Genomic DNA, 18,378 nt, shown 5'->3' on the forward strand with positions numbered 1-18,378 from the left:
CATTTAACTCCAGAAAATCATAAATCAAAATATGGATATTACCCGTCCACAGATTCATGGTGACATAACTGCTCTTTTAAACAGAATCGAAAATGGAATCGGAATCGTGAAAATCTTATCAATACCCATCCCTATGCTTCACTGCAGAACTGAAAAATAACTCACATTTTGTATGACTATTATTTCATCCTAATGTTTCTTCTTGGTGCATCATTGCCAAAAACTGTTGTTGTTTCAAGCATTATCTTGTATATCTATTCAGCACCACTTCAGAGCCTTCCCAATGGAGAACTTTATAACTTTATTACCTATACCAGTACAGTCCCACTAACCAATGTACTTCCCTGCAGGAGAGACAGCTCTTTTCTGTTGTTGCCAAAGCGACTGTGACACTCCAGTTTTACCTGGTAAAGACTTTGGTCTCCTAGATAGAGATTCTCTCCAGCGCTGGGAGCTGAGTTGGCTGGCTGCAGGCTGTGCAATGGGAGTGATTACACAGGACAGACTGAACAAAGCTCCGACCTAGAAACAGAAATACAGCAGATTGGCATACACACAGTCCCCAACCAACGTCATTTATGATCGATATATATGATTAATCATGAACATTCTGAATTTGTGATCTTGGAAGAGCTTTAATGTAATGAACAGCCTTCTTTGGTTAGGCGGATCTTTCTGTAGCAGACTTTTGTACATGTAAGAGCACAGCTAAGTTACTCGTACCTTTCCACACAGTGATCGCAGCTGGTTCAACAAAAGTTTAGCTTTCACAGACATCCCAGACAGGCATCTGTTTGTCATTTGTGAAGGAACAGCACAATATTGAGGCACAAAAGTTATAAAACCACCTTTCAAAGACAGAAAAAGTCTTAAAACAATGAAATAAAAAAAAAAATTGTTGATATTTTGTTATCAACAATTTTAAAAATGTACATTAATAGCCATGACTGTTTTGGTTTCTGACAGCCAAGCTGTTTGTGTGTGACACATACTAAAATCTTACCTAATCCTGCAGCTGTTTCATTTGAGCAGGTGATGGAAGCAAAAGTTATGATATTCTTTTTTTATTTTTAAGCATTCATACAAACACACAGATACAGACACTTTAAAATAAGGATACAGTTCAAACTGGGCGCTGGAGATCAGGAAGCTTGGCAGGTCTGACAGATTAACCAGCTGAACCAAATCTAAAACTGGCGCATAGTAATGAAAGACCTGCAAATGAATGAGGGAAAAGAAACAGAAAAGACCATATTTTTCACAGAGTACAGCCTTCAACTCCATTTAAATCAGCGATGTCAAACTCATTTTACACTGTGGGCCACATACAGCCCACTCTGATGTGAAGTGGGCGAGACCAGTGAAATTACACGATAAACATATAGAAAAGCGACTGGTAGATCATTGCGGACACAGAAATGTCTGTCATGTAATTATAAATTTAAAGTATAAAGTTTTCTTTAATTCACAAAAAATGTCCTTGTACTTTGGTGTAATATGACTGGAAATGGGGTGGAGGTCTTTATCAATGGGAAAAGCACCAAAATCTATGAAAATACAGTTAAAAGATCAAAATCTGTCAACTCCTTTAAATTTTCCAACGCTGTCCAGTCGTTGCCAGGCCAATTACGGCACCCGGGCCTTATGTTTGACACCTCTGGTTTAACCCATCATATATCCCTCATATAAAAAAAATAATCCTTAAACAAAATTCCCCAAGATTATCATAAACATTAAAAACAACACTAACAGCTGACTACTGCCGTTGTTCTATCAATGCCATATTTTGCTAGAAGTGAGGAGGGGCCTCGATACACCTTTAGTTTTTGTCATGATTTAATGTGCAAAGACTGACATTGAACACAATTCTGACGTGACATCTCTTGTTTATAAACCCTGATTGAATTTCACTGGAATTGGCAGTCTCATAATTTATTGAATGTCAAACTTTTTTAAGTCTAATCTACATGAAGATTTAAATGATCTTGGGTCAAAATTAGAGCTTAAGAAAGCTGGAAACATTTATAAATCCCTTGTTCAGTTCAGTGAAGCCTCTGACTAACGCAGTGACCTGAAGAGAGATTATTAAGACCTCCAATATTCAACTGTCCTCATTATGTTCACTTGAAAGCACACTTTGTAAGAGTTTAAGACTGCACGCTTCAGCAGTCATAATATGACATTGAACATCATTCGTATAAATCTGATTTTGTCTGACTGAGCTCTATTGTTCATTAGACAGCTCTGCTCTGAGCTATAACAGGTTTTCTGTGAAGGCACAGACTCCTTCACTGCCTAACAATGACTAATCGTATATTTAGCAACAATTTAGACAAAACATAGAGATAAAATCGCTGTGACTGAACCCACAACTTTATCAGACATATGGGAAACTGATTCATGCAAATTCTCAGCTAGGTGCTGCTAAATGTAATGATGTAGCTTTTTCCGCTCTTCAGGGAAAACAAGCAGTGCTGTTGAGAAAGGAAGACGCTATCCAACCCACAACTTCTCAACAGCTTCGGAGAAAAACGCCTCATCGGAAGCTTGAGAATATTCAGTCCTTTAAACAAAGACTAGATATGGGCATACCTAGTAGAACCCCCGTGTGTTTGACTTTGTGGTTGGGTGACTGACTTCTAACATTAGATTTTTTTTCCATAAAATATCACTCACCCACTCACTGTATTCACATCAGTAACCACTTTTTTGTATATTCTAACACCCGTGCATAAAGACTGTCAACAAGCAGTTCAAAAGTGGTGGGAGGAGGAAGTATAAGGTTGTTTCCTGACATACGCTGACATGGCATAAACACCTCTTGGATATAAATAAATCTCTCACATGTTCCTGCTGGTTCAATAAGTTCAACAACAAACAAATATATATCAAATCAGTAAAATAAGATGAAGAGGTAACAAAAAGCAAAATGTCTACTGTAAAACTTTAGTACATTAGCCCTCAACAAGTGTTCCTGCTTGTTTGTTACTGGCAAAAACTCAAAGGAGGTCTCCACCACTTACCAACCAACTGCCACTGCAGGATAAGCTGTGTGGGAGCGAACAAAGTCTAAAGGTCTGAATGTTTGAATGCTTTAAAACCCCAAAGACAATGCAATGTGAAGCCCTTTCCCTGTCTTGACAAACAGGGTTGATGCTCTCTTTAAAACGTCACTTAAAGAGATTAAAAGTTGTTATTTTAATATGCTGTAGGGCAGACGGAAATGCCTGAGAAAATTCACTAATAGCATTTTTCCTGATATACAGTACAGCTCTCTGGATGATACACTTACAGAATAGAAATGGTTTTGGTGCATTTACTTCCATGTTGTTTGAAATGAGTGAAATAGATTTGCAATTACTTAGATTATTGGTGCTCTCTACCCAGATGCATCCAGAATATACAGCAGGCAAAAAGTCTACCTTTTAGTCTATGATAACGGTAATATTACATTTTGTTCAACAATATTTTTTAAAGTTAATGATAATTGCAAAAATGTTCCACTAAGAGGACTCCCTTTCCATTCAACGACACTTTAAGCGTGTCTTTTTTGACTGTTCATTCAAATGTGTTTTTAATGTTATAGTTTCAGTTACATGAGGGCTGGTATCAAGAAAATGAAAAGTCAATTCTGTGGCCTCTCCCTTCACTGAGTGCTAGTAATTATAATGTCACTTACTCCTGACAGTGAGGAGGTCTAACTAATAGTTTCTGTCTGAACCTAGTTTAGTGTGTGTTTGTCTGAGTACAAGTCGCTGCACAGTCATTTATCCCAGCAGTGTGGAGATGTGATAGTTTTGCTGTCCTCAGAGCTGTTTTTTTTAATTGTGTGCCAAAACAATCACTGCCATCTGCTTCTCTGTATAAAGATCTGATGAAACCCACACACATTCACTCTCATTCTCCACAGACGCATAAATGAGCAGCATGCACAGACAAACTCTCAAACTCTGCTTAAACTGAACAATAAGCGAACACAACAACACACATAGTATCTGGTGCCAAACACAAACTCACATAGCAGACAGTGGTTACAGATATTATACATGTATAACACAGAACATGTATTGTAATATTATAATGTTAAGACTCATTAAAACAAGACTATTTTTCTTTAATGAGTAGATCAGAAAACTTTGAAACTGTCTTTACTGCTAATCCAATGAATGTTAAAGGTACTCCGATTGTGTAAGTATAGACATTATCAGCTAATCGATGAGTTTTCATTATTGCATGTATTAATCTACATAAGAAAACTCACAACAAAGCTTTACAATGTAATATAATACCATCATGTCTAGTACAGAATACACTGTCTGTAAATGTGGTTCTTTAAACTATAGACAACAAGTAGCAGAACACACACTTGGCCAAAGCCACAACCTCAGATTCTAAATGTTAGTGAAAGTTCATCACATTACAGTTCTGCTCTTAGAGATAAATAAAACTCTAAAAGGCACAACTGGTGTTGGTGGCCGATGCACTGGCACAAATCCCCTGTAAATACAAGTTGTATAACACATCATTCCCAGGTCTCAGTAGATGTTAATAGGGTATGAGCCTTAGTGACTTTATTCACCATATCAATTTAAAGGCAAATGGCTGAGTAAGAACCAGGAATAAGAAATAATAAAACCATCATAGATATAAACCACTGAGAATTACTGCCACTTTCTGTGATTGCCATTATTATAGTAAGAACTAGAGTTGGACATTCCTTTATGACCAAAGGGTTTTGGGACTAATATTCTCCTCAACTCGATAACATGTTAGCTTTTATCTTATATGCCATGAAAATGACACTGAAAGCTGAGTTCCTAGAGTAATTAACCAGATGAGCTATTAAATATTACATATACATCCAGAAAATCTTTAGACATGTTTTATGTTTTCATCCCACAAGGCCCGGCTGTTTGTAAGTGAAACGTCAGAAATGCTTTTATTTCTTCAGTATTCTCTTGTGATGAAGTAGATGACAGTTCTTGGCATACAGGTTCCAGTACAGATCAGTTTATGTGCAATACTGGACTCCAAAGTACTTTTTTGGTATAAGTAGGAAGCTTCAAACACACCTGTTCTTACCACGAAATCGGGTAGATTAATGTAACTATGATAAATTGTTGTTTTCTAAACTCGTCTGAGAGGTTTAGTAGATTCATCTGTGGTATCAATTTGTTAATCCAAGATAACTCTGTTTTCAAGTTATTGCATTCAAAAGATTTTCGGAAAACTTGTCGGCCAAGATTTTTTGTAGACATACAGTTAGGTCCATATATATTTGGACACTGACAAGTTTTTACCTCTTTATTGAAACCTATTCCATTTATGGACATGGACATAATGCGTAGACTCTCAGTGTTTATTTGAGGGTATCCACATTACAAATGGATGAAGGGATTAGTTCCTTAAGATGTGCCACCCTCTCTTTACAAGAGACCAAATGAAATTGGACAGTTGACTCAAAGGCTATTTCATGGGCAGATGTGGGCAATTCCTTCATTATGTCATTATCAATTAATCAGATAAAATGCCGGGGGTTGATTTGAGGTGTGGTGGAAGGCTTTGCTGTGAACAGACAACATGCAGTAGAAGGAGCAGGTGAAACAAGCCATCTGTAAACTGCACAAACAGAGTGAACAACACTTTCCAGGAGGTAGGCGTGCCCATATCCTAGTCTAGCATAAAGAGAAGACTGCATAAAAGTAAATATAGAGGTTTCATTGCAAGTTGCAAGCCACTCATAAGCCTCAAGAATAGAAACGCTAGATTGGACATTGCTAAAAGAAAAAACATCTAAAAATGCCGTCACAGTGGACAGACAAAACCAAGATCAACCTCTACCAGAAAATTATAAAATTACAACATTAGAAAAAGGTTTTTGATATCCAAATATTTATGGACCGAACTGTACCTATGGTATCAATTTGAACCTCCTATGCCGCTTCGTTCTCAAGTTATTGCATTTACAAGACTTTCACTTTTGACTACGACTTTGTCCTTGAGGTCGGGGTCACTGAGAATCAAACTCATCCGTGATATTTGGCTGATACACAGTATGGCACAGGCTGGCATGAATTTTATTAGCTTCACACAAATATGGTCATAACCAAGACTACCTACCTAAATTAAAAAGGTATACTACACTGGATTCCACATTAAATAAACATATGTATATATTTATTTGAAAAAAGTTACTCCTATCAACATCCCTTATAATCATCCCTTCTGCTGATATCCTACTCTCTGCCTGCATTTTCCTCTTTTCTTATTATTTTGCAGAGTTTCTGACAAGTCTGCAACCTTTGGCCGGTGAGTGTGCAGCCCCCCAGCTATTTAAAGCAGGATCACAGCGGGTCTTTCCAAGCAGACCAGCAATGTCTAAACCAAATGGCAATCCATTAGATAGTTCTGGAGATTTTTACCATCACAGTGTGCTGCGTGCTGCTAATGAGGCTAAAAAATGCCAAAAGATTCCCAGTTTTATTTTCTATCTATTATATACGACTGTATATGAAAAACAAGTCTAAGCTTTTTGTCATTTGTGATAACAGTGAGCTGGAAGCAGACGTTGTATATAGCCTGCAGTTTATACATGTGGCTTATTAATATTTACTGATAGCATATTATTAAAATTAAGAGTTCTGTAAACACTGCGTTAAATATATTGTCAGAGAACACAAACATGATATTTATGTGAATACCAGTTTAAAGTTTTGGCATGAACTCATATCTGTCATGTACAATCAACAGTTCTGACACACAGACATTAACTGAGGCTAGACTCAGAGTGGATGGAGACATCGAGATGAGCTGACAGCTCAGTAACAGCTTCTCAGTTCCGGAGAGTGAGTGCCGAGTGATATAACTCCATTAAAAATACTCTACAAATTATATATGAAAAATATCAGACTGCAAAGCAGGAAAAAGATTTCCCATGGAAGAAGCCTTCACCACTGGCCTGCCTCGATGAGATGATAAATCTTTATTTCTGTGTCATTTTCTGGTGGCAAGGTCATACGTACATAAAAAGGTTGGCAATAATTTGGCTTATAAAATACATTTGATTTATCTGACTGATGGATCATCTGTCACAGGTTGCACAGTGTGAATAAAGGTCAACCAGGACGTGACGCTTCTCATTTGGAAATAAGACAGTGGGGGGTTCGTTCTACTGGACAGCTTGAAAGTAAGACTGGCTCTACAGTAATACAAACTGGGCTATTATCTGCTCTGCCAAAACTTTACCCTGAAGTTTGCACAAACACACACAGAGTTTGTGTGTTTGACAAACCAAACAAAGTTTGGTTTGTCTTTTCTCAAGCTGCATTACAATTCTCAATATAAGATGTTCTCACTGACAAAGTTTGGATCAAGTGCACACCCTACAGCACTCTGGTGGAAGACTGCTGCTGTGAGCAGCTGCGAGCAAGCTGGGCACTAAATCTTTGTTGGAGGACACAACAAGGACTAATTTGACTTTCTGGAAAACAAAGTCAGAGAAAATAGTTAACTGATTACTGAGCTGGCTGTCAAAAACTTGAGCACCAAAGGACAGCCTTGTTTTGATTAACTGTGAACTGCTTCCAAAGTTTGGTTTGAGGTCATCTCAAGTTCAATTCAACAAAAGGTCCAATGAAACTTAGGAGTCAGAGCTCACCTCAGGCTGCAGTTTGTGGTCAGTGGTCATGTGTGGAGCTTCCAAAAGACCAGACTCTGATATCTGATGCAGAGAAAAACCATCAAAGCGGAGTTCTGACACACACTGAGGAGAAAAATAATACATGACACACTCAGTGTATATGCAGTTAGAAACATTTGTACAACCTACAACAGAGAAATGCAAACTGTTTGACATCAGTGCATTTTAACAAATGCTACAGCTTCAGTGTTTGTCTGAATAATATCTCAAAAATAACTCGGCATAGCTGTGCCCTTTGGAGTTACGTGTACACAAACACATATAGAGACATCATAACTGTATCAAATGGGAGTAAAATGGTGTTGGCTGCTCTCAGAGAAGGGTTTATTCTTTTGGGAATTTTCCTTTGTTTGGCTTCTCCAAACCTTGAAGCTTTTACTGAGTGTCTCTAGAACTCACTCGTTCAGAGGGCAGCAACTCAGAAAAGGTCACTTTAGTGAAGGAGACGCTGCGAGCCTGCCTTAGAGCACCATACTTGGAGCACATTGGTTGATAATCTAACATACGGTGTCTATACACTTTACTGTTAGGGTCACAGACTGTACACAAAAGATAGTCAAAGCTTCCCGGTCTTAAAAGTGAGGACAATGCAGGAGTGCCCCAAACCTGCACTCTTTCTAAGTCCTCTGGTTTCAATTTAAAAAATTAAAAAATAAAAATTTGAAAGTCTGGGTGTATAAAAGGTTATGGGACTTCCAGTCCATTACACAGTCCTAGAGTTGTTCTGTGATCGCCTCAGGAAAGTTATTCATTTAATTGTTTATTCCATGACTGTTTGGCCAGTGGCTCCTGGAGGGTGCTGTATGATTCTGGATGAAATCAGTTGGTGCCCCAAAAAAAATGTCCTTGAGATTGCAAATGTCCTTGGTTGCCCACAGGAAATAGAGAACAGTCACCTCTAAACTGAAAGCTGTGCCTTACCACTACCACCGACAAGCTCCGAAAGGCAGAGTTTTGAATGCAAATGATGAATGACCATGGCAATGGTAGCAATGAAAGCAAACACAAGGAGGTTTTCAGTGCAGAACCTAATACATCTTTACAACCGGTTTTCATCTAGCAACTGTCATCATCCTCCAGCAACCACTCGCACTCATAAACCAGTCAGGTCATTCATATTTTTTACATAGCAATCGGTGGCTGTCAGGGGGTCGCCAATGGGTCCCTTGGCCCATGTGACTGAAGCCTTGGTAATGTCTTTCTTTTATAAAGTGAACAAGATAATGTTTCCTTTACGAAAGATGACCCCCAGTAGAGTTAACAAGGCTGATAAAGTAGCTTCTTCAGGGCAAGCCAGCGTTGTGCTCCTCAGATTCTCAGATCTGCCTCTTACTTGTCACGTGCAGTTTGAAAATACCAAGATGGTGACAGCAAAATCGCTCAGCTCAACTTCACTGAACCATGGTCGATGGCCCAGTGTCCGTGTCCAGCTTTTACATACAGTCTATAGTAGAGGCTCAAGATGAGAGATGTCATTTTATAAAGGTTATATAAACCATTTTCAATTTTGTTTTTTCTGTTTTTAATATTTTCACTTAAAGATTAGAAGCAGAGTTTTCCCAACATTAAGGTCCAAACTGAAAAACATACAGTAATGAAAAAAAATAGAAACTAAAAAAAATACAGTTTAGTTCTTAAAAATATTTCCTATCTCAGAAATACCAGACTTGTGCCTGTCAACAACACTGCACCTTCATTTTATAATATTAAAAAAACAAAACAAAAAACCCCACACATACTAAAACACAAAGACACTACTTTGAGCCGTTTCAAGAAAGACAAGATCTATATTTTCAGCCGATCAGTGTTTAAAATCATAAAATAAGACCTGAAAGTCTCACCCAGATTTCCAAAATAAATAAAAAAACAAAACAAAAAAAACACCATCAGTACGAGACATGCAAGGAAACCTCACAGTGAAACAGATTGCTGATTCTCCCCAGAGGGCCATGAAAGAACAGCACAAAATTGGCAAATTCAGTCCAGAGAAAAGAAAACGACTGCACCTGCCAGAGTTTTCACTTAAAGACAAAAAAACAAGTGTGCCTGAAGTAATCTCCAGAGTAGGAACAGAAAAAAAAAAATGCTGTCACATCACCTCAGCCTGGTTACTTTGACGCCAAAACAGTTACTTTGTAGGAAAGCAGGAAATGCATGGAAACAAGCAAATATAAGGACGCCTAAACACCACATCCACATGACTGTAAAACCCTCGTTTCAGAATAATTAGCATCAATGCGATGCTACAATAACCTTCACTCTTTAAAATGCTATTCATGAGATTATTGGCCCAAACTGGAGGAACCTGTTCTATTTCACAAAAGCACTGCAGAGTTGTTCAAATTGATGTTGGAGTTCTTCCCCATCGAATCTCAGTCTGCTTTCTTTCTAATGGCCAGCTAGTCGCTTCTTTATACACTTTATATCACTCAATTTATAACCTCCATAAACACTTTGCTGATGTGTTTATGGTCTCAGCTGCTACTTTCAAGTCTTTCTGAAACAACATGATGTTCAGTTAAATGACAGGTGCAGTTAAAAAGTCAAAAGGATCATAAAGTAAGGTGTGCATTATGGTGGGCCTACCTCGTGAGTAGCAAGTGGCTACTGTATGAGCATGACAAGGAGAAGGGAAAACTGTCAAGAATATGACAGCCAAAAGAAACTTGACAAGCTGCACCATAAAGCTATAATTTATGTTTATTGATTCATTATTTCCAGCGATCTTCTTTAACACTTGGCTTCAATAAGCTTCATGCCCCAGTAAAATAAAATAAAAAATAAAAAAAACTTGATAGGAGGGGGTTTAATGGGTCAAAGTGGGCCAAGCTGGGCTGAACTGATAATGCCAGTAGGATGGTGCCTTTTCCCATGACCCTTTAATGACCTCCAGTAATTTTCCAGATTCATTCAGCATGACGTGAGGCAGAGATGTTTTGCATTTGTGCAGAGCAGGGATAGTGGATGTATTGGACAAAGGATGCTGGAGATGGAGCTGTCCAGCAGAAAGAAAAGACGAAGCCCTCAGAGGAGGTTCATGGATGTTGTGAAGGAGGACATGCAGAGGTTTGATGTGACAGAGGAAGATGTGTTCGCAATAAAAAGCCCAGGACAAGCAAGCTGGAAAGTTCAAAAGGACACGGCTTTTTCTCCGGCCCACAACAGTACTTGTCCAGAAATTGCAAACACAGACACACAAAGTCTCACATACACAGTGGTTAAAACAAAAGATGTTCATTCCCTCAACAGCCTGTACCTACCAAACAGCTTTTTTTCCCTTCATTGCTCCTTTGAAACCATCAATTACACCCACATTGCTAGGTTTGGAACAATTACATCCAAGCAAGTGTATACAGACACAAGACTTCACAGTCCTCTCTTTGGTAAGCAAAACAGCATCCACAGACACACTTTCCTAGAGGTCTCCGCTTTCCTGTAACTGACAAACAGCTGAGGTTTACAGCATCCACAGAATCTTTATTAAAATCCTCCGTCTCAATAGTAAGCTGGCCCTTTTGGCCCACCACAGTTATAAAGACCTGCTATGCAGCTGCTGCAGTAAAAATTACAATGTTTTTTGTTTTTTTTGTTTGGGGAGTTTTTAACCAAAAACTTGTATTACTGGGGAGTTTATGGAATATGTGATGTAAATTAAAGTTAAAATTTTTGCTCATATCCATTTCCGTCTCAAACTTTGACCACCAAGCGAGAATTGTGACCAATTTTTTTGGAGCTGTGTTTTGTTAAATAGCTTCAGCAGTTTCACTTTTCCAAAATCTGACTGTGGTGAGGCAGTGTCCTGCAATTTCAAGAAGTTGATAATAACAGCAATTTGATATTTATTCAGTGATTGGATAGATCTCCGACTCTGTTTCTTCAGTTCTTTTGTTTAAAATATTCAGCTCATTCACACAACTGTCCTGTGCACATCTGAGTACATCACTAGTCTGAAAATGTGCACCATCTCCAGAAGTTACCCCAGCAACCCTTACCTTCTTCTCTCTGACAAGCAGGCTTCCCCTCCACATTTCTTTGGAGTCAATACAGCTGTCCAAGTCAGCCAGCTTGACCAAAGCGGCGCTGATGGAGGACGCCATTTTCTGCCATCTGAATGAAGAAAACAAGAATCGCTTGATTAGCCCGAGTAACTTTTATTCTCTGTTAGACAGCGATATGCAAGCCCATGTTTTCTTATTGCCTACAACAGTTCTGCAAATGTTAATCGTACATTCACGTTATACCAATAAGCCCGTCACATTTAAGATGTCTAGTTCTTATCAGGTAGGTGGTGTTTTGATGCCTGATGTTGGGAGGTGAAAAAGGTCATTCTGGCATCTCCTGAGATTATCGATCTTCATGTTGCCAAAGTTAATTTGTTGTTTTTATCATTACGAGTGCTTCTGCAGAAATGTTCATCCATCTGAATCCATCCATTACTTCAAGTCAGCACCTTCTCTTATTTATCCATCTAACTCCCCCTAGTGGTGAGCTAGGAGGATTTCACTAATAATGGGTTTGTGTACATTCCCAGTCATCCAAGTCATGGTTGTCTAAAGAGCTTAAAAATGAAGGGAAAAAATGGACTTCTTTAAGTCACTGGAAACCCTCTCATGCATACTCATCGACTTCCATCACCCACTGAAACACAAACTTGGGTTGAACAGGACCCTACACCACACCCTACCAACGTTCCCTCTAAGGCACAGATGGAAAGAGAAGGAAGACACACGTAAATAAAGCTCTTAAAACATGTGGTTGTCCCAACTGGGCCTTCATCAAATTACCAAAGATACACAGGAAAGAAGATCAGACATCAACTAGGGAGAAAGGCGATGACTGATGGAACAACATTGTCATCAATTATGTACCAAGTTTATTAGAGGAAACAGGAGAATGTTCTCCAACCCCAGCATCTCAGTGCACTTCAGTCCCAGCCACACTTAGACAAAACCTGGTTCATCCCAAGGAAAAAACTCAGACACTGAGTGTCTGAGTGCACGCTGTGCTGTGCAGTGAGGAGCACTCAGACCTCTACATTAGAAAACCAAAACAGCCACTCCACAAACACATGGCACAACACAGGAGAGTCACCTCGACGGTACATCTGCAGCTAAAAGATGAATGTCACTCTTTGAATGATGCCAATGTTCACATACTGGACCGGGAAGACCAATGGTTTGGGAGGAGTGAAAGAGGCCATCAGCTGTCTGCCACCTACAATCCACTCACACCTCACTTTAGGTGACCTCAACAAGTCACATGATAAGATGGGCCATGTACTCACACTGATTTCACCTTTAACCCCAAGTAATGATAATGACCTACACCTTTTGTCACACCTTGGCTCGTGGAATGACACACATAATCAACAGCGGTCCCAACGACCTCCTTCTAAGGGGAAAGCCCATACTAGGGATTAAGGCTACGTCCACACTAATGTGTTTTTGTTTGAAAACGCATCGTTTTCTCTCCGTTTTGGCCTCCCGTCCACACTGAGACGGTGAACTTCTTCCCGAAGGAAAACGCTCTCAAAAACAAATACATTTGAAGATGGTGCTTTCGCGTCGCAGTGTGGACAGCGAAAACGGAGACTTTCGAAAACGATGACACATTTTAGTCAGTCATGTGACAAATTAAACTAAGATAGCAGAGGGCATTATACAGCAGTTGTTTTGTTTGCTCTCAATTTTGACAGCCCTATTAAAGATCAATATCAGTTTGTACATGCTCTCTTCAAATTCTTTAATTCTCACTCGCTTTTGCAACTTTGTACTTTTGTGTTACTCGCAGCAACAACTCCACCTCATTGTTAGTCCATTTAAAAAAACTCGGTGCTTTTCCTCAACATTTTGCCGACACGTTTCAACGAGCCGGAAAGTAAATAAACGGCAGACAGAAATTAGGCAGGCCGAATCATCTTGCGTTTCACGCATGCGCAGTACTGGAACGTAAGCGTTTTCAGCCGTTTCAATGTGGACCCACAACTCTGTGAAAACGACTGAAAAGGCTAGTGTGGACACGGAGCGTTTTCAGACAAAAACGCCGTTTTCAAATCTATCCGGTCTAGTGTGGCTGTAGCCTAAATCCCTGGGACTCTCCACCTTTTGTTTTTAGGACTGAAGAAGCCTCTTGGATGAGAGGTGAAACTTTTCTTTTTTTCAAGCTCTTAAGTTCACAAATAGCACTATTTGAAAAGTTTCCTACAGTAAAAACAAGGCTCCTTTCAAAGTTACAAAATAAAATCTAAGAATTAAAGGACATTACAAAAAAGCCCATTTTTCATAGGTTGCATTGCTGTTAAAGAGTTTCAGTGAAGGCCTATTTGGCATTCTTCAGTAAGAGGGAATGTGCAGGGCTGGGTATCGTCACTGATTTCTAGAATCGATTCGATTCCGATTCACAAGGTCCCGAAAGGATTCGATTCAATTCGATTTGTATCTGGGAAATTTTGCCTCAGACAGTCAGAAATATTATAATTCAGATCAGTACATTTACATATTTTTGTATCTATAAAAAGGAAGCTGACACTCGCAAGACTTTATCAAAGGTGTGAGCATCACAGAAGATGCCTTTGTGTGTAGGAGCTGAAGATAAAACACAGAAAAACATGAAGGTGATTTTCCTGGCCTGGGATTTTATAAAAATATTCTGCAGTAGATCAAAAACGAAAGAAAACCATTAATCAACATATGAACATTGCCTCTGAAGTTACAGCGGTTTGATTAGAGACACGGCTAAGCGTTTTGCATTTTGCATAATTTTAAAAAGTTTAAATTTGTTCAGAAGTCTATTGAACAGCAGAAATTAGGTTTTCTTTTCAGAAGTAAAAGGGAGGGAAAAAAACAAAACAAAAAAACAACAGCGGCCGACAGCGCTGTAAACAACGGTAGACTTGTGCGTAACAAGCAAGCGAATAATGCAGAAAACGTGTTGGAAGCAAAACAGCAAAAGTCAGAGGGAATCCATGACGATGTTTATGTGAAGCGTAGTTTGGATCTTCTTTTGCTGCTGGTTCGGTCAATATTGTTTGGAGAGAGATCAAACTAACAGCTTTAGAAAAGGGCGTAAACACAAAGCGCGGACCTGCCGAAACATCAGAATCAGCGAGCTGTTGGCTTTCAGCCCCGACCGGGTGAGAAAGACGACATCTCACTGATTCTGATCCGTCAGCGGCTCCGCGCTTTATGTTTACATTTATGTGCAGAATCCGTGTTCCTGCTCTCATTCATTGTTTTAGCTGTTTGGTGGTTGTTGAAATTTTGTGAGGTTTAATCGATAAATCGATAATCAAAACCCACCCCTAATAGAGTGTAATGCATGGGTATTTTTCATCTTCTCACCCAGGTGTGTGCTGTGTGATGACACTGATCTTTGCAGCATGCCAGGAGGACATGTGTTTGACGGCTCCCAGCAGAGGCAGGAGGTCTTTAACAGGAGGGGACTGCTCAGCAGAGCCCAGCACCAGAACATCCAGCAAGGCTTTACCTGATTGAAAAACATAGGAAACAAAAGGACACCGCGTTTCCTTCTTTTATTTATTTATTTTTTCTTTCCATCCATCCATCTCTCGGTAGGACGTATCAAGGCAAGTCGTGAGCTTTTAAAAAGTAGGCAGAATCGCTCGTTATCAAAACCAAATTTCAAGAATTGTAGTGACTCTGGCTCTTCAGGGTAACTAAAGTTAGAGGGTAACTGTTTCTGAACTCCTGCGGAGACTGTGTGCCAAAAAACCTTCTCTTAAAAAACAACAAACAAAAAAGAAAACACTTCACGAGGGAGATTTGCAAAGAAGTCAGAGCATTGGTGAACACAGATTTATGCAGTACAGCAGGCAACCTTTTCCACAAGGTTGCAGCAGGCAGATTTTCAGAATCTAACTGCTTAAAATTCGACAGCACTCTTTTAAGAAGAAGTTTTAATTCCTTGATTTGGCTAAGACACAATCGCCCCATGAGAAATTATTTTGTGCAGCAAACTTCTTGTTCTTTTTTCCCATCAGTAAAACAAGCCAATCTTTGTTTTTTTTTCTTAATGCAGAATGGAAGAAACTGAAGTGGCGAACTGCGCCCTAAAGGTAATCATCGAAGTCACCTGAGAAGTGCTGTGTGGAAGCATTGTGGATTAAAAATCTTCAAACTAGATTTTTTATTTTTTTAAGTAAAAGCCTTATAAGATCCAAGTTAACAGCTTCAAAACTGCAAGCAAATTATATAAAAATTATAAGGCGGAAGATATATAAGTATAGAAAGTAACCAATGTTAACTGGATAACAGTACCTGGAGGTGGAAGCTTGTCTGACAGCACATGCAGTCCCTCTGCAGCCTCCTCCATCAGCCTGTTAAAAGTTGAGAACAGATGAGCTGACATGTCACTGTCACGCAGATTCTTGAATGCACAGATGGAGCAAATCCCTGTTACGGACAATAACTGCAGACATTATCATTATTATCATCTCACTCTGTCAGTGTCAGCTCATCAGCCTTTTGGTCCAGTGCCTCCTGGTTCTTCAGAGAACCCAAACAAGCTTCCAAAGAAGTGGGTTTCTCCTCCTCACCGTCACATCTGTGAAGGCTCAACTCTTCCCATTTAGAGGTGCAAAACTGCCAAACAAGAGACAATTACTAAACTAAATACAGAATTCTTTATTCACAACTTAACAGTTTGAAAGGTAAAATTCTGCATTGTTTCCTTGTCAAATGTGTGTCAATGTGGTTAAGTATGAAGCATAAAGTGCTTTTGCAGTTTTAATAAAGGCATTCTGTACCAATTCCTAACTTGCCATTGCAAAGATGAATAAAACTGTTGTAAAGCTGATATTGTATTTAATAAGTAAGAAGTAAGAAAGGAAATGACACAATAGCTACGTTGGTGCAGACTTTGACAACTTGTGACAATTTAAAGCATCACACATAAAAAAAGCTGTATATACAGGCACCATATCTATGCTCTTGAATCTTCCAAGTGTCTCACCTGTGCACCTCCGTGACAAGCCTGAACAGCAAAGTACCACCTCCGAGCTGACGGGCTGCCACTGAGAGAACAAGCTGGGAAAACATGCAGTGAGAAAGATGTAAGGAAGGGAAATAACTTGGTCTGTCTTAACACTGATACAACACTAAAGTATATACAGCTGTAAAACACTAAGTACAACGCACGATTCAATAACTTGTAGAACCACTTTTAATAGCAATAACTTCATCTTTTCTCACATGGTTGTTGAGAAATTTTGTACCACTCTTATTTACAATGTTGCTTCAGTTCACTGATTTTTCATGCACAGCTCTCTTAAGTTTTTGCCACAGGATTTCTGCCAGGCTGAGGTCTGAACTTTGATTGGGCCACTGCAACATCTTGATTCTTTTCTTTTTCAACCATTCTGAGGAAGCAGATTTGATGCTGTGCCTGGGATCATTGTCCTGTTGCATTAGCCAATTTGAGCCAAACTTCAGCTGTCAGATAGATGGATTCACATTTGACTCTAGAATACTTTGCTATTCAGAAGCTCTGACAATGCAACAGTGTCTTACATAAACTGTTTGCTTTGCATATGTTTTATTTTGCAAACTACTACTTCTTTTGAGCTTTATCTTATTTTCGCCTCATGTATTCGTAAATAGGTTTAAACGGTGTTCCTTTATGACTGATTTGATGACCAATTTAGCATCTGGCCAAGAAATGACCACTGAAAATTGAACATTTACAGTGATGCTGATTAGTGATTAATGTGCAGTATCTAGAACCAATAGATAGATAACTTAGATAGTTGCTCTATCTGTTACTGTACCTGGAAACACAGAAACCTTCTCTGACTCCTGAGTGGAGATGTCCACGAGTCTGCCATATATCTGCTTTAGTGGCTCCAAACCTGCGATCAGTGAAAACTGAGCTGTCAGGATTCATTACAAGCGGATTTCTAATTTATTTAAGACTGAAAAGAACAACAAGTAGCAAATTTGTTAAAAGCTGCTAGCATAGTTCACTCTTCAAATTCTTTGACCGGATAACCATCGTGATTACAAACAAAATGTGAAACACAAACGTATACGAACAAAGGTTAACAAAGTCAGGACGATATTAAGAGCTCAGCCAGACGAAGTTTACAGTTACAAAGCTAACACGGGCTAAGTCTGCACACTTTTAAGGTACTGGCAGAGGAAGTATTACATGTTTCCAAGTTAAATGAAAACTTACATTTAAAACCATCCGGCGACTCGTCATCAGTTCGGCAAAAAGATATAACTAAAACATACCGGTCCATCTCCAGTAAATATTAGTAAATATAGGATTGCTGTTTGTTTATTGGGCTCTTTCGGTTAATAGAAAAACACTCGCGTCAAATTTCCCACCAGTTCATCTTCTTCTGCGCAAACTAACATGCACTGTTAGCACTCAAAAGGCTCTTCACCGCCATCTATTGGACTGAGACGGAACTACATCATTTGTATTAGAGCCGTTCTAGGTAAATTAATAATATTTAATGCGGTTCAGCGACAAATAAATGTGCGAATAAATCACACATGAATCAGTTTGCATGGTACTATTTTCATTTTAGAATGGTATCTGTGGTTTTGACTTCCACCTTCTTCTTACCTGGTGTTTACTGGGAAGTCTGCTTTGTGGTATTTCTAATACAGTATATTGCACCATGTTATGAGCCTGTCATTAAATTTGATGAAATG

General features: G+C 39.0%; 1 protein-coding gene across 1 annotated transcript in view; it reads right to left on the bottom strand.

The window, feature by feature from the left end:
• Window positions 1-18,099, bottom strand: part of mtbp (MDM2 binding protein) — a 45,655-nt gene extending 27,556 nt beyond the window's left edge. Inside the window, exons 1-11 of the mRNA XM_005744509.1 lie at window positions 17,891-18,099; window positions 17,484-17,564; window positions 16,670-16,743; window positions 16,157-16,299; window positions 15,976-16,034; window positions 15,040-15,184; window positions 11,692-11,806; window positions 7,658-7,762; window positions 1,121-1,215; window positions 724-790; window positions 405-522 (exon numbers count right to left, since the gene is read on the bottom strand). Coding sequence (XP_005744566.1) covers window positions 405-522; window positions 724-790; window positions 1,121-1,215; window positions 7,658-7,762; window positions 11,692-11,806; window positions 15,040-15,184; window positions 15,976-16,034; window positions 16,157-16,299; window positions 16,670-16,743; window positions 17,484-17,564; window positions 17,891-17,957 — 1,069 coding nt within the window. The 5' untranslated portion in view covers window positions 17,958-18,099. The remainder of the gene's footprint in view (window positions 1-404; window positions 523-723; window positions 791-1,120; window positions 1,216-7,657; window positions 7,763-11,691; window positions 11,807-15,039; window positions 15,185-15,975; window positions 16,035-16,156; window positions 16,300-16,669; window positions 16,744-17,483; window positions 17,565-17,890) is intronic.
• Window positions 18,100-18,378: the final 279 nt, after the last annotated feature.

Source organism: Pundamilia nyererei, unplaced genomic scaffold, assembly GCF_000239375.1.
Source record: "Pundamilia nyererei isolate P.nyererei 1_Seehausen unplaced genomic scaffold, PunNye1.0 scaffold00144, whole genome shotgun sequence".
NCBI classification, from domain to species: domain Eukaryota; kingdom Metazoa; phylum Chordata; class Actinopteri; order Cichliformes; family Cichlidae; genus Pundamilia; species Pundamilia nyererei.